This window comes from Schistocerca nitens, chromosome 2 (genome assembly GCF_023898315.1).
Source record: "Schistocerca nitens isolate TAMUIC-IGC-003100 chromosome 2, iqSchNite1.1, whole genome shotgun sequence".
In the NCBI taxonomy this organism is placed as follows: Eukaryota; Metazoa; Arthropoda; class Insecta; order Orthoptera; family Acrididae; genus Schistocerca; species Schistocerca nitens.
The window spans coordinates 397,354,156-397,368,994 of NC_064615.1; the positions used below are offsets into that span (position 1 = coordinate 397,354,156).

The window sequence follows — 14,839 nt, forward strand, 5'->3', positions numbered from 1 at the left end:
TCTAGATGTCTCAACATTGTAAGTTGGTTGGTGGTGTTTACATGCTCCATCATGAATTTGAGACCATTCTTCACTTAAAGTGGGTCCCATATTTGTTTTGTTGTTGTGCTCAAAGAAGCTACTCATATTCAGCTGGTAGTGCACCTCCATTTTCTTGCAAGTGGGTAAGCAATGTTTGATATGCCTTGTTCTCAAGTAGGTCCCATTGTAATGATGTCTGAAAGATAATTTGTACAATTCAGAGCATCTTGAGTTACTGTTCAAAATATATTTGAAACATTGCAGAAGCTGTAACCACTCAAAGCAACTGCTTTTTATACCCACACATCCTGAATGGAGTGTGCAACATAAGGTGATTTTTAGATTAATGTCTGTGGGAAGCTGCAAGTATGCGTCAACAAGGTATGCTTTTGAAAAATTTGGACTCCAGCCATAATGTGAGTTAGCAGCATAAATAATTTAGACAGCATATGACGAACTAAAGAAAACTGTAAAACGACTAGAATCAGTCATGGCTGTAACTTTTGGACTTACATGTGGTGTTTATCACTTGCCTTGGAATAATGGAGGAAACTATGCAGATAGACTTCTCGAGTTTCCACCATTTTGTCAAAATTGGCGAAAGCCAAATAAAACTGTGGTGGAGCCTTTGCTTTTGGCTGTTTTTATTTTTATCTGCAGAAGTCATTTCAGTAACTGTAAATGATGTTATTCTTGTTGCTGCTGTAGTGCTACTCGTTGCAGAAACTCTGCTGCTGTTGACGTAACAACTGTATGCACAGACTCAGAACAGTGAATCTGTGTTGGCAATGTCACTGTGCTGTGGGAACTTTCCTCGTCACAAATGTGATTTGGTTTAATATGAGCTGTATTCTCAGGCCAGTGTTACTGAGTAGCCCAACAAAGCTTCATATTGGGTGGCCCATGTTGGTAGTGGTGAAAATGATAAAAACATGTTCATTATAGCAGCGATATATTAGAAATGTTAACTGACAAGTGTATCAAAAACTTATCAGTGACTGAGATGAACCCAAAGTCATTGCAAGCCATAATCCACGATACAAAGTTGCAGGTCTTGAAACATAATTAGTTAGAGTGTTCCAGGTCTTCATGCAGGTAAAAGAAGGTTGCATTTCTGTTGGGTGTGAACAGTCTAAGAGCACACAGCATGGATTGTGAGTAAACTGATGAAAGATGAAAGTAATGAGGAATATCATTAATGAGATTAGTGGTAAACTTGATGTCAAAATTGGAGACCATATGGCAGACAAAGTTGAGGAATTCTGTAACCTTGGGCCCAAATAACACAATGAATGAAACAAAGAGGATGTAAAAAGCAGACTAGCACAAAGAGGGCATTTCTGGTTAAAAGAAGGTTAGAAGTATCAAACATAGGCCTTAAACTGGGGACTAAATCCTTGAGAAAGTACATTTGGAGCACAGTATTGTATGGTAGTGAAACACAGACTGTCGGAAAACTGAAAAAAGAGGAGCATTGAAGAGTTTGGGATGTTGTGCTTCAAAAGGATTCCAAAAATTTGGTGCATTGATAAAGTGAGATGTTTTCTGACCAACTGGCAAGGAGAGAAACATCTGGAAAACATCGACAAGGAGAAGGGACAGAATGGTAGGAGATCTGTTAAGACACTGAAGAATACCTTCTATGGTATTTGAGTAGAGGGCAGAAATTGTAGAAGAACAAGATTGGAATATGTACAACAAATAATTGAGGATGTTGCATGCACGTGCTACTCAGAGATGAAGAGACTGACACAGGTGAGGAATTTGTGGTGGACTTCATCAAACCAGTCAGAAGACATGACATCACTGTGTCTCCTCCCAAAAAAAGGTTAATTCAGAACATTGGAGTTAGTATCAGTGAGCTAAACCTGATTGATTGTCAGATATGATCATTTTGCTTGTATAGCACACATTGTATAGATGAGCTCAGAAGAAACTGACACTGATACCATTAATGTGTTTGTCTTGTCATCAAAGTTGCATTGTACTAAATATGCAACATGGGATTGTGTCACAATAAGTTGTACCCAAGGTGGTGTTAATAGGGATTGAGATAAATCAGCAGGTCTACAACCAAAGGAAAATATGAAGAAAGATAATATACTAAAATTGGGTGGTGAAAACAATGCTAAATTACCGTACCTTACCCACAGTTCAGTGGAAAGCAAATTTCCAGGAAATTGCTTTCAGTTATGATTGGAGAAGAAAACACTTCTGTCAGCAATTACCAAAATACTGATTCAACTGTGGCACTGATGTATTTATATATTAGTGTGATTTGTCGGGCCTCAGCCCACAGAGATGACAGTGACCATGTGTGTGTGACTTGTTATGAAAGTGTGTGAGTTTTTCTAAATCTGGTGAATACCTTTGTCTGATAGTTTAGTCTACTTTTAAACGTATCTGTCTTCCACTCAGTGCCTCTATATAGTGAGTGTTAATCTATCCTAATTAATGTTGTTGATTTGTTAATAAGTTATGATAATTCCTGGAGGCTTGTTTGGGAATAGTGATTCTTTTTACAGCATCCATTAGATCTCTGTTGTCTTCAGTTACTTTGTGGTACTGAGTCATGAATTTTTTATTTATTTATTTTTGCTTTGGAGAAGAATTTTTTTTCTATTTTAATGTTAGCTCACTGCAGAGGGCACTTAACATTTTATTATTTTATATGAAACTAGTGATTAAAGTGAGAAAAGAAGAGAGCATGATGGACACAATAATACAAATATTTCACTTGATCTGTGCATTACAAATTTTCAGTGACGTTAATTTTCATAGAAGTTCCTTTCTGTTTTGCTTATTCTCTTGTTTTTTTGTTTGTGTCTAATGATTTTTGAAAAAAAATTCTAAGTTTCTTTGTGTGTTTGTGTGTGTGCAGAAATACTTTACAGGTTCCTACACTTGAAGCTATATACAAAGTGTTAACACTGGAAAATAGCATTCTTTTAAAAAAACGAGCCGATGTCGAGAAAATAATTAAACAAGTGGATCAGTACAGAAAGAGACAAGGAAAACGGACATCATTGCTTGCAGCATTGAACTCTTCAAAACGTCAACCATTTGATAAAGGGTAAGGACATCACTAAATTGTGTGTGTGTGTGTGTGTGTGTGTATGTGTGTGTGTTAGTGTGTTTGTGGGGGAAGTTAACTGCAATTTAACTGCATTCATAAATACATGTTTGTGAAATGTGATTAACAAAAGTAAAATGAAAACATTAAAAATTTAAACTAAGTTGAATAAAGGAGGACCTGCTGTACAAATGGTTTTACATCAGAAGCCCATATTGTACACAGTTTCAACAAACTTTCTTCCTCAGAATTCTCCATGCTAACATATAACAATATAGAAAGGATAGATTGCTACTCCCCACATACATAAGGTTTTGAGTCACAAAAAAGCACAATGAAAAGAACACTACAAATATTTAAGTTTTTGAGCAAAGTCCTTCCTCAGAAGTGGAATTCATAAAAGCAAGCACACATACCCCCCCCCCCCCCCCCACACACACACAGACTACTTTTTCCACCTGTGGTTGGGCGCTAGTGGCTGAAGACAGCAGCAATGGGTATGTGAGTTGTTTTGTGAATGTGTGAGAGTTCTACTTGTGGAAAAGGGCTTTGCCTGAAAGCTTAAATATCCAGTCCCTGGTTCGACAGAATTTGTGTTGTGTTATGTTCACTTTGTGTGTCAGCTTCACCATGATAATCTATCCCTCTATTGAATATCTTTCAGTAGACATGTAATATACGAGTGTTGGAACTCAAATAGTGGCAACTACTTATTCACACCTGACATGAAAGAGTTACGTGTTTGCACCTGTTACTGTCCTTCAAAGTAGTCACCAGTGTTGTGTAGAACCCATTGACAGTGATGTGGGCGGGGTAGTATACCGTTAGCAGAGCCTGTTCTGACGATGATGTGAATGGAGCTGTCTACTGCTTGTCAAATCTCGGGAACGGTTCTGAAGTGAATGCCACAAAGTGGTTCCTTCATCTTCGGAATCAAATCAAAGTCACAAGAACTTAAATCTGGGGAGTATAGTGGATGGTACAGTACTTCCCAGTCCCATCGACTGAACAGAACAGCCACAGCTTGCGCTGTATGTGCCTGCGCATTGTCATGCAAAATGATGGGTGGATTGCGCAGAAAGTGTCGCCGCTTCTTTCGCGAAGCTGATTGCAGGTGATGCTCAAAAAATGAACAGTAATACTGTGCATTGATGGTCTGCCGTGGAGGAATGTAATGCAATAGGATAACACCATCACAGCTGCACACAAGAATCACCATAACTTTCACCATATTGGGGCTTTGACACACTTTTGACTTTCGCGGCGACCCATAATGACACCATTTGTTGGATTGGTGTTTCAGTTTTGGCTCGTACGATGTGGCGCATGTCTCAGCCAGTGTTACGATACGGCATAAGAAAGCCTCTCCTTCGCACTCATAGCACTCCAAGTGCGTCTGAGCAGCATCGTAATGCATCCATTTCTGCATTTCTGTCAAGTCATACGGAACCCACCATAATACAATTTTTCGCATGCCCAGGTGTTTCATCTGGATGCAAAGCACAGTCATATGCGCTAATCCAGTTTTGTGGGCAAGGTCATGAATCGTATGGTGTCAGTCACTGTCCACTAACATGGCAACAGCATGCACTTCTTCTTCAGAGATGCTAGGATGACTTGCCACAGTTTGCCGACCTTTGTTGAAGGTTTTTACCCAACGTGCCACTGTTCTGTACGGCAATGCTAATTCCCCGCATGCCTCTTGAAGACCTTGATGACACTGTCATTATGTACAACCTCTGGCACTTTCAATCTTGAACCAACTCTGTTGTTCCTGTTTCGAAAACATAGACACACCGTTACATTAGACCGCTCACTCACGAGTGGCTGTATTTCCCTCGATTGTGCACACGCCGGTGACATGGGGTGGGCGAGTCCATTTGCTCGGAGGTAAGGCAGGTATGTCAACAACGTGTGCTGTCCGCAGCAATAGTAGATTCCATTGCATAGTGTCTCCACAGCAGTGTTGCCACTATTTAAGTTCCAATCTATGTATTATGATGTGAAAAAATGTTTACTGTCAGTATATTTTTTTTCTTTTCATTGTTTGGCTGATCTTTCTTTTTTTAGGTTTTAGAAATGCAATATCTTATTATTTGTACCATGATGTTCGATAAAAGTTTATCATTGGGAAAAAAGATACATTCCTGATGTGTGGAAGATTGTGGGGTTGAATCCATAAATTTTTTATTTGTATATTTTTAGCATTTTGATCATTATTTTTTTCAGCTAATTTATTTCAATACATTTTTTAATTCTAATCTTTCTCTGTGTCATCTCATCGTCATATAGAGTTTTTTATTTGCTCTCATTTCTTCTTCCTATCAATCTTTTTTCATTTGGAATCTTCGTGCATGTGATTTTAATTATTTTCATTTTATCTACCAGTTAAAAACAAAAGAAAAAATAATCTATTCATATTGATGTGCAGTGGTGTGGACAATATATTTTTTGTTACGAAATTAACATTTTTTGTGTGATGATTATCCAATAAATATTTAAAACATAAATTTTTGTGCTCTATGGACAAAATAACACAGATGAAGATACGAAGAAAAGAAAGGATTGTGAAAAAAATGAGGAAAAGAAGTTAAGAGTCCAACAATGTGGTGAAAATATCAAATGATAAAACAGAAGAAACTAAATCAAAGTTAATACACAGAAATAGTTAAAATCACATAGACAAAAATGTCAAACGAAAAAAGAATATTAGGAAAAAAATTAGAGCAAATTAAAAAGTTTAAATGATTAAAATGACGGGATAAATGATTAGAAGTAAAAACCTACATTAACCCAGTTAATTGAAAAAAATAATGGCCAAAGGTATTTAGATTATTTATAATAAAAAAGTGTGATTTGAAACCACAACCTTCTCCATCTTAGGAATAAATCTTAACCAATACACTACACTACTGCTACGCATAACTCTGCTATTTTGCAGACTCTACAGCAGCGTTATCAAACTGTGGCCTGTGGACCATGTCTGCCCTGAATCATTTATTTGTGCGGCCCATAGTTCTCAGCCGTATTTTATAACGACATTCATTCTGTAGGTAATATCAGAATCCAAAACACTCAACATATGAGAACTTGTAAAGTTCAGGGCATCAGCTTGGTAACATTATTATAGAGACAGTAATATTTTAAGATGGGTTTAACTGTAGTTGACATTGGCGAACTTGGTCAGCAGCTAAGTAAAATTGGCTGGCTGCTACAGGCCAAAAGGCCAAGTAGCACAACCACTGCAAAATTAGAAGATTAGAGAGGGGGAATGTTGTATTCCTTGTCTTCCAGTACTGAAAATTCACGGGCATTCACGGCTCATGCTAACCAGTTGGTATGGTATAAATTTCAAACGGAAGTAGTGTGGATTCATGAATGCACATTATGGAGACAATCATGTTCAAATATGGCACATATTTGTAGTAATGAATCCATATATATTATAAAAAAATGTATGTATTTACAGGATGTTTCACAATTCAGGTTACACACTTCTAGAGATTGTAGAGGAGATTTAGTAGATCAAGTTTTACTTAGGAACCCATGTCCTGAAATGGTTCGTTTCAATGTTACGAGGAAAACAAGATGTACAGATTTCACTCCTATTTACTGCAGTGCTGTAACAGCTGTTCGATATGATGACCACCAAGTTTGTTGCGCACAGTGTATCTGTTCAGTTCGTTTGCATAAATTCTGTCCAACATGCTTGGTGTATGGTTAATCACTTCTGCGTAGCCATACTCTGTGCAGCCGGATCTTCCTCCAGCTGGACAAGGGGCTCACAAACAAGATTCTTCATGTAGCTCCAGAAAGTCCAAAGGGGTTAAATCTGGGATCTTGGTGGTCAAACATGTGGTCCACCTTGATGAATCTAACTGTCCCATAGACAGTTCAGATGGATTAAGACAGAACCTAAAAAATTTAATGCCGCCCTGTCATGCTGGAACAATAATTTGTGCCAAATGTCCAGTGGCACATTTTCCAAAAACAGTGCCAGCACTTGTTGCAGGAATATCAAGTGCCCGGCACCCATTAGATGGGGAGGAAGGATATACAGTCCAATCACATGGCCATTGCAGATACCTGTCCAGACATTGATGCCGAAGGTGTGCTGGGGTTTTTCTTTATCCCAAATGTGACTATTATGAGCATTCAAAACAGTTTCCCTGTTGAAATGTGCTTCGTCGGTGAACAAAATTTACTTTGGAAACAGGAAAGTCCACACTGTGGTGTAAAAACAAAGCACAGAAATTGATATGTGGCACAAAATACTCTGAGAGCATAGCATGTGCCTTCTGAGAGTATTATGGGTGGAGTTTCTATTCATGCAGAACATGCCAGATGGATGAGTGAGACACAAACGAGTGACATGTAATGGCTCAAATATTCTTTGATAGGTTCTCTTCAACTTGAAGCATATCCTGTTCCAATACAATAGTGCGCTGCCTTTTTGGAGCACTATAATTTGCTCTATCGCTTCTGAATTTCCCACTTTCCTGCAGCTATTGTTCTGCTGTGGCAAACGTTGGATGAGATGGAGTCACACGATTTGGAGAGTATTTGTGGTACATATGTTGAGCTACTCTTCCATTATGGAGCTTCACCGTAAATTAATGGTATATTGGTTTACTCTGCGAACATATACTCAGGCATCCTGACTGTGGTATACGGTCACCATAATGTCAACTGATGCATCACCAGGTAGCACAAAGACAAGGCAGATGGAGACAAAACTTCACATCACCATGCCATTTGTGAATGTAGGTAGCCTACCATAACAGGCAAACTGCGTAAGAAACATATAGTGGGTGATTGAATATCTCTTGTTTTCCTTGTAACATGGAAACAAATTGTTTCCGGACATGTGTTCATATAATAAGAATTGTGAAACAAGCTGTGTGTGTGTGCATGCATATATGTTTGTATGTATATTCCACATCTCCTCCTAAACCACTGGACCGATTTTAACTAAATTTGGTATACACATCACTTATTGTCTGGAAAGAATTTCTTTGGGGTTAAGAACCACATACCTATCACAGGGATAGGGGTGGTCTTGATTACCCGGAATTTATTCATCCAGTATTTGAGAATGAGAGCGATTAGTGTTGCTGTTTCAGTGCTTTTCAAAACTTTTTTTGTGCTGACAAGCCTTGCAAAATGATGACAGGAAAAAAGTTTATCGCTTACTGCATTTTCTGTGTTCATGCAATAAGACTACTGTATCATGTATGATGTCTAACTTTATAACTTCTTTACTACTACCAGTATTTGTGACATGTTTTGCAGACTGTGTTGACGTATACCAGTGACGGTACTTATATCATTCTATGACACACAGTTTAAAAGATATGATGTCGCAAATACTGGGATGCATGTGAAACTGCTGCATCATGCATGACATCTAAATTCATTGCTTCTATGTTACTAACTTCATTCATAACACATTTCACAGACAGCTTCTATGTACCTCCAAAATTGTATCACTGTGTCACACATAGTTCAGGAACTTTGACGTCATAAACCTTGAGCTGTGTGTAAACAAAACTGCAGGGCAAAATTGGTTAGAGATACAGGTGAAATATCTGTACGGATATGTGACGTGCATATGGTATTGTGGAAGTGGAAGGTTAGGGAAGGTAAACCTTCCCTAGTGGATGTACACCATCACTAAAATGAACAGTGAGAGCTTACCATAAACTGAAAAAAACACTACACTGTACTCTACTAGGGAAAGTGTACGGTAGCATATTATCCACTAGTGAAGGTGTACCATCGCTGCTCCTGGGTTATTAACGTTGTGTCGAACTATGCTACCATGCATCAGCATGAATGTAATTGTCGTCATCTTGTTATTGTTATGTTGTACAGTAGTGCAGCTATGGTTGACAGTAGTGTAATTACGATTCACATCAGTGGAGCTATGGTTTAATCAGTGAAGTTCTACGAACATCTTAGAGTGGAATGGCAAAATCTCATCTATAATTCTGTCTTCATAAACAGAGAAAAGTACGAGTCACTTATCAACAACGCTAAATCCTTAAAATCTGGATGAAAGAGGGGCGGCAACACCTACATGTTTTTGAAGAGATATGAAATGCTGGAAGTGAATGGAGTAACCAAATTAATGCAACCTGTAATGGAAGAAGGTAAGATTAAATACTATGCTTATGGTGAAGAGGCAATGGCCTTGCCACAGTGGATACACCGGTTCCCATCAGATCACCAAAGTTAAGCACTGCCGGGCGTGGCTGGCACTTTGATGGGTGACCATCCGGACCACCATGCGCTGTTGACATTTTTCGGGGTGCACTCAGCCTCGTGATGTCAATTGAGGAGCTACTTGACTGAATACTAATGGCTCCGGTCAAAGAAAACCATCGTAATGACCGGGAAAGTGGTGTGCTGACCACACGCCCCTCCTATCCGCATCCTTAGCTGAGGATGATACGGCGGTCGGATGGTCCCGATGGGCCACTTGTGGCCTGAAGACGGAGTGCTTATGATGAAGAACTGTATGGTATTCTGCATGATGCTCATGTAATGACTGGCCGCAGTGGACGAGACCAAATGAAGAAATGCTTGAAGTCAAAGTTCTGTAATATAACATACAGAGATGTCCAAATTTATCTTAGTTTGTGTGAACCTTGATTACAAAAGCAAAAAGGTCAGAAAAAACTAATAGTAGTTGTTCAAGAAGCTAAATTCCGGATGTCAAGTTGATCTCATCAACTTCCAATCCCAACCAGATGGAGATTACAAATTCGTAATAGTTTATCAGGACCACCTCACTAAATTCATTGTTCTCAGGCCACTGAAGTCCGAAATAGCTGAAAAGTATGCAATAACATTATTGACATTTTTACATTGTTAGGTGCTCCCTTAGTTTTGCAGTCTGACAATGGTAGAGAGTTTGTTAACAAAATAATGAGCAGCTTAACTGAACTATGGCCCAATTGTAAGATTGCCCGTGATAGACTTAGACACAGTCAGAGCCAAGGCAGTGTAGAGTGAGCAAATCAAGACATAGAAAATATGCTAACTACAAGGATGCAGGTGCGCAACACTGTGGAGTGGAGCCATGCCTGAAGATTTGTGCAGCTAATGAAGAATACCACTGTACATTTTGGAATTAAAAGATCTTCGTACAAAGCAAAGTGTGGCTGCCCTCCTAAACATGGTTTGTCTTCAACAAGTTTACCTCCTGAAGCATTGATGAACGTTCACTCTGAGGATGACCATGAAAATATAATTAATCAAGTGAGTGTTGGCAGTGAGACAGGTACTGAAATGTTGCAGGATAATAATCACAGTAAATCACCATTGCAAGAGGATAACATACCAATAGGAACAGAAGTTGAGAGCAGGGAGAAAGAAAGTATTCCTGACAATAATGACTACTGCCTGACTGATTTAGACGAGTCAACTTGTGCTATTAAAAAACACAGAAGCGAAGCATACAAGTGCTTAGAAGAACAAGTGCAAAGAATGCGGCAGTGTTTAGATCGCTGCTTTCCAACAGTAGAAAAGTGCTGTACCGTGAAATTTCCAGTTCCCAAATGCGATAGAAGAAGAGGAGGTGCTAGCTCGATCTTGGTTGTCGTCCTGGAGACAACGACTGATGGCTTCTACCGAATAGGGACGAGAAATGGTGTGGTGAGCCAGCTAGATGCACGGTAATGAATTGTTTCTTTTTAAACAATTATGGATGGGATAATATGATATGCCACTGCGATTACAGCTACAACAATTTGTTTCAGGTCCAATTCAGTTCTTGCCCTTTAAGAACAATGCCATAGGAGGAAGTTCCAGCAGAGTAAACTGTTGCCTTGAGGATAGTTGCGACGTCTCAGTTGATGGGAAGCAGCCAGGGACTCTGCAATTGCCAGCAAAAATGTCAGACTCGGATATGCTTTTGCAAAAGCAAAAATGTGTTGTGCAACTCAAAGTGCCATGGTGCACGTCCTTGCTGCAGTAAATGAATTTTACAATATATGACTATGTTTTCAAACTACAGGTGATAATTGTAACTTTTGAAGTATGACTGCTCCTCTTGGCAGTGAAGGTATACATTCATTAGTGAGAGTGCACTATCCCTAGTCAATGTGTATTGGCATACAGAACTGGAATCAGTAATCCACTTTCACTAAACAGATACTTTCCCTGAAACTTCCACTCCCACTGGATTGATTTCAACCAAACTTGATGCACAAATTACTATCTGATAAACAAATACTGTGGGCATAAGAACTACCACCTTCCTATTGGGAGAGAGAGAGAGAGATGTATTAATAATGGACAGATAAAGGGTGAGGAGGAGATGGAGAGATAGAAGGGGGAGGAGGAACTGGACAGAGAGAGGGGTGTAATGAAGAAAGGGGGGGGGGGGGGGTCGGTGAGAGGAATAGAAGGGGAAAGTGGAGGAGAGGAAAGATTTAAATTTTATTTTGATGAAACAGCAGAGACTCAGGAATTTATGTGAGTAATAAATGTGACATACACATATGCGGCAAAGCTCTGAACAAAACCAAACTTGGTGCACCTATCACTCACTGTCTGAAAAAACGTGCTGAGATTGTGTTGCGAAAGTAAAAGAGAGAGAGAAGAAGAGGGAGATGTAGTGAGATGGGGGGAAAGGAGAGGGATATATGGAGTTTGGGGGAGAACAATATAATAATAGGAGGGAGGAAGATATAGAAAGAAAGGGGAGGAGCAAAGATATAAAAAGTGAGGGCGAGTGGAAAGGAGATAGAGAGGAGAAAGGTGAGGGAGATATAGAGAGGGCGGTGGGGGGAGGCTGACAGAGAGAGAGGAAAGGGGAGGGAAATAGAGGAGGGAGGGGAGAATGAAAAACAAAGAGGTTGGGGAATGAAGAGAGACAGGAGGGAGTGAGATATATTGAGGGAGGGGAGGTGGGGATAGGGATGGGCAACAATAGACAAGAAGCACTGGAATACTTAACATGAAGTCTCTGCAAAAACAGGTCTACAGATATCGTATGAGAAAATGCAATACATGGTAAGAAAGAACAACCACAAGCGAGCCATGTGCACAAAATACGGAAAGGTTAACAGATTAGAAAAATTCAAATATCTTGGGGAATATATACAAATGGGAGGATCAAACAAGGGATTCAACATACAAAGAACTGAAAAACCAGAAAATGTACAAACTGACACGAATGCACTACAATAAAAGAAATATTTCAAGACAGGCTAAACTCAGGTGCTGCAGTACAGTTGTACTACCAGAATTGCTCTTACACATCAGAAACGACCACAGTTGGAGTGTCAGGCATCACAGAGGAAGAAAAAATAGAATGTAAAATCCTCAGAAAATGTTTTGGAACAGTACACAGAGATGGTATATAGATGAAGAGACCAACCAAAGAATTATATGAACACACAGGCAGGCTCACAGACATGATCAGAAAACGCCATCATTTTGTGGACACATACATATAATGATGAACAACAGATTCACAAAGAGGATTTTTGGTGTTTTTAACAGTTCAATAAAAAAAAATTGTTTCAAGAAATAGAAGACAACCTAAAACAAGCAGGGATCAGTATTGAAATGATAAATGAAAGACACAAACTCAGAAGCAATATTATGAACACAAAATTTGAAGTAAAAGAAAGGAGGAAAATATGCAAAATATGAACAGAACAAAGGAAATGGGAATACAGCCAGAGAATGAAGAGGTTTCTGGGAAGCGAAAAATAAGAAGAGAACAAGAAAAAAATTGAATAATAATGTGACATTCAGGTTCACCACTGTCCTGGAGGCAAAAAATGTGTAGCAGCAGCAGTAGCAGTAGTATTTGCTAAAAATATTGTTTACAGTCAAGTTTTGAGATAAATTAATATTGCAATGAATTCATATTTTGTTTGCCATTTTTCTTAATTTGTATACTGTACTTACAGATTTGCGCATATATTAGCAGCACGTTACTTTGTTTGAAATTTCTATGCTGTTTTCATGAATATATGGAAATGAGTTTTTTTCATTTTTACAGTATACACACATTTCTTTTTTTTTTTTTTTTCAGTAAAAATTGGAATAAATGAATACCCGAGCAACATCGGGTTTCTCAGCTAGTATGAAATTAAATGAAGGCTGTTGTAACACCAAGCAATGAGTGAAACAAAAATTACATTAAAATGTTTAGTAAATATTTGTCATTGTGTCTCATATTACATAATGCATTTAAATACAAGTATAGTTAGTATTATTAACGAGTTAATAAGACCATAAACAAGATGGAGAGACCAGGTGAAGGCTGATTTGGAGCGAAGAGGACTGCCGAACTGTGGGAGAAAGAGAAGATTGGAAATGGCTCTGTGAATGGCCTGCATAATTAGAAATGTTTCAAGAAGAAGAAAGATCATTTAATCATCCCATCACACAGACAACACAACAGCACTTCGCCAGGCAGTTACAGTGTTACAAAGTCGGGCTCAATGATGATGGCAGCAATCTGAAATAAAGAAAGAACAGTTAACATGAAGTGTTCCAAATGGTGCCGACTTTTAACGATCAGTACTACAGGGCTAGCGGACAACTATAGTTAATCTAATGGGGGATCATAACATACAAATTTATTTTTGTCACCAATTATCAATAATATTGGTACATATGTGACCCAAGGTGCTGCTGCAAAATGTCAGTATTGGCTCTTGAGCAAAAATTTTGACCATCACTGTTGGAGCACACAAAATTATATTTATTTATTTTTTTGTTGATTACTCACAAATGAGGGCTCATTTTGATGAGTGGCTGCAGGATAGGATACCCAGGACTGCAGTTGCATCACCATGTGTATGGTTTCAAAAAGTTATACTATCCCTGGGGATATCCCATTGTCAAGTCACAGTGAGAAAGCCTATGAGAAAGGAATAATTTGAAATGCAGAAAGGGACTAAAATTACGAGCAATCAGCCCAGCACAGAATGAGCATTATCGTGAGTCATAGGTACGCTATGCATTTATTTGGATTGTCTGACAGGATTCTTGCAAAATGTCACAGTACACAATAGTGTTGATGAATGGACACATGCGAAGATCATTTCAGTTATGTTCAACTTTAAAAACTTGTTACAAGTTTTCATCAGCTCTCTATAAAACACAAGAGGGTGTTTACTCACCAAAACAAAATGTTTGACATTTATACGCAGAATGACTCCTATTTCACAGCATTGCTGGAATTAATCAAAAGAGCTTGCATTTGAATCAACTATCACATTTTTCTTTTAAAAAAATTTGGCTCTTTCTTTTCTGTTGTTTGTGGAAGAACAAGTTTCACGTGATTTTTCAGGCCAATCTGATTAGTATTTTCTGTAGTTTCTTTCAATTCTTTTAATTCTATTTTATTTTTAAATCATTAGAGAGTGCCTCGTAGATCTCTTCCCCATTCATATCCATCTGAACTAGTGCTTTGTTGACAGTAATTTAAAGTCAATAATTTATTTGCATATTCTCTTGTTTCAGGTATGCTTTCCTTACCCTTATGAAAGACTTTCCAAAATCAACATTTTAACTTTTCAGGTTTGCAAATCTTGTCTCTTGCTGGTATATTTTGTTACTTATTTTTACCTCACTCGATCCTACTTTAATCTGGGGCCTTGGCAGGATTTCCTGTCTCAACCTAAAAAGTGTGATTGCCTCTTTCACTGAAAGCGTAAAGGTTCTGTACCATTTCTGTATTTCTTTATCAGCACACTTGTGCATCACAAGTAGGTG

General features: G+C 38.5%; 1 protein-coding gene and 1 pseudogene across 3 annotated transcripts in view; both read left to right on the forward strand.

The window, feature by feature from the left end:
- The window catches only part of LOC126236245 (nuclear pore complex protein Nup214-like), a 153,081-nt gene that overhangs the window by 75,081 nt on the left and 63,161 nt on the right, over window positions 1–14,839 (forward strand). For all 3 annotated transcript variants that reach the window (XM_049945388.1, XM_049945390.1, XM_049945389.1), the window contains one exon: window positions 2,903–3,094. In XM_049945388.1, the coding sequence (XP_049801345.1) occupies window positions 2,903–3,094 (192 nt within the window). The remainder of the gene's footprint in view (window positions 1–2,902; window positions 3,095–14,839) is intronic.
- LOC126238525 (5S ribosomal RNA) lies at window positions 9,278–9,395 on the forward strand (annotated as a pseudogene).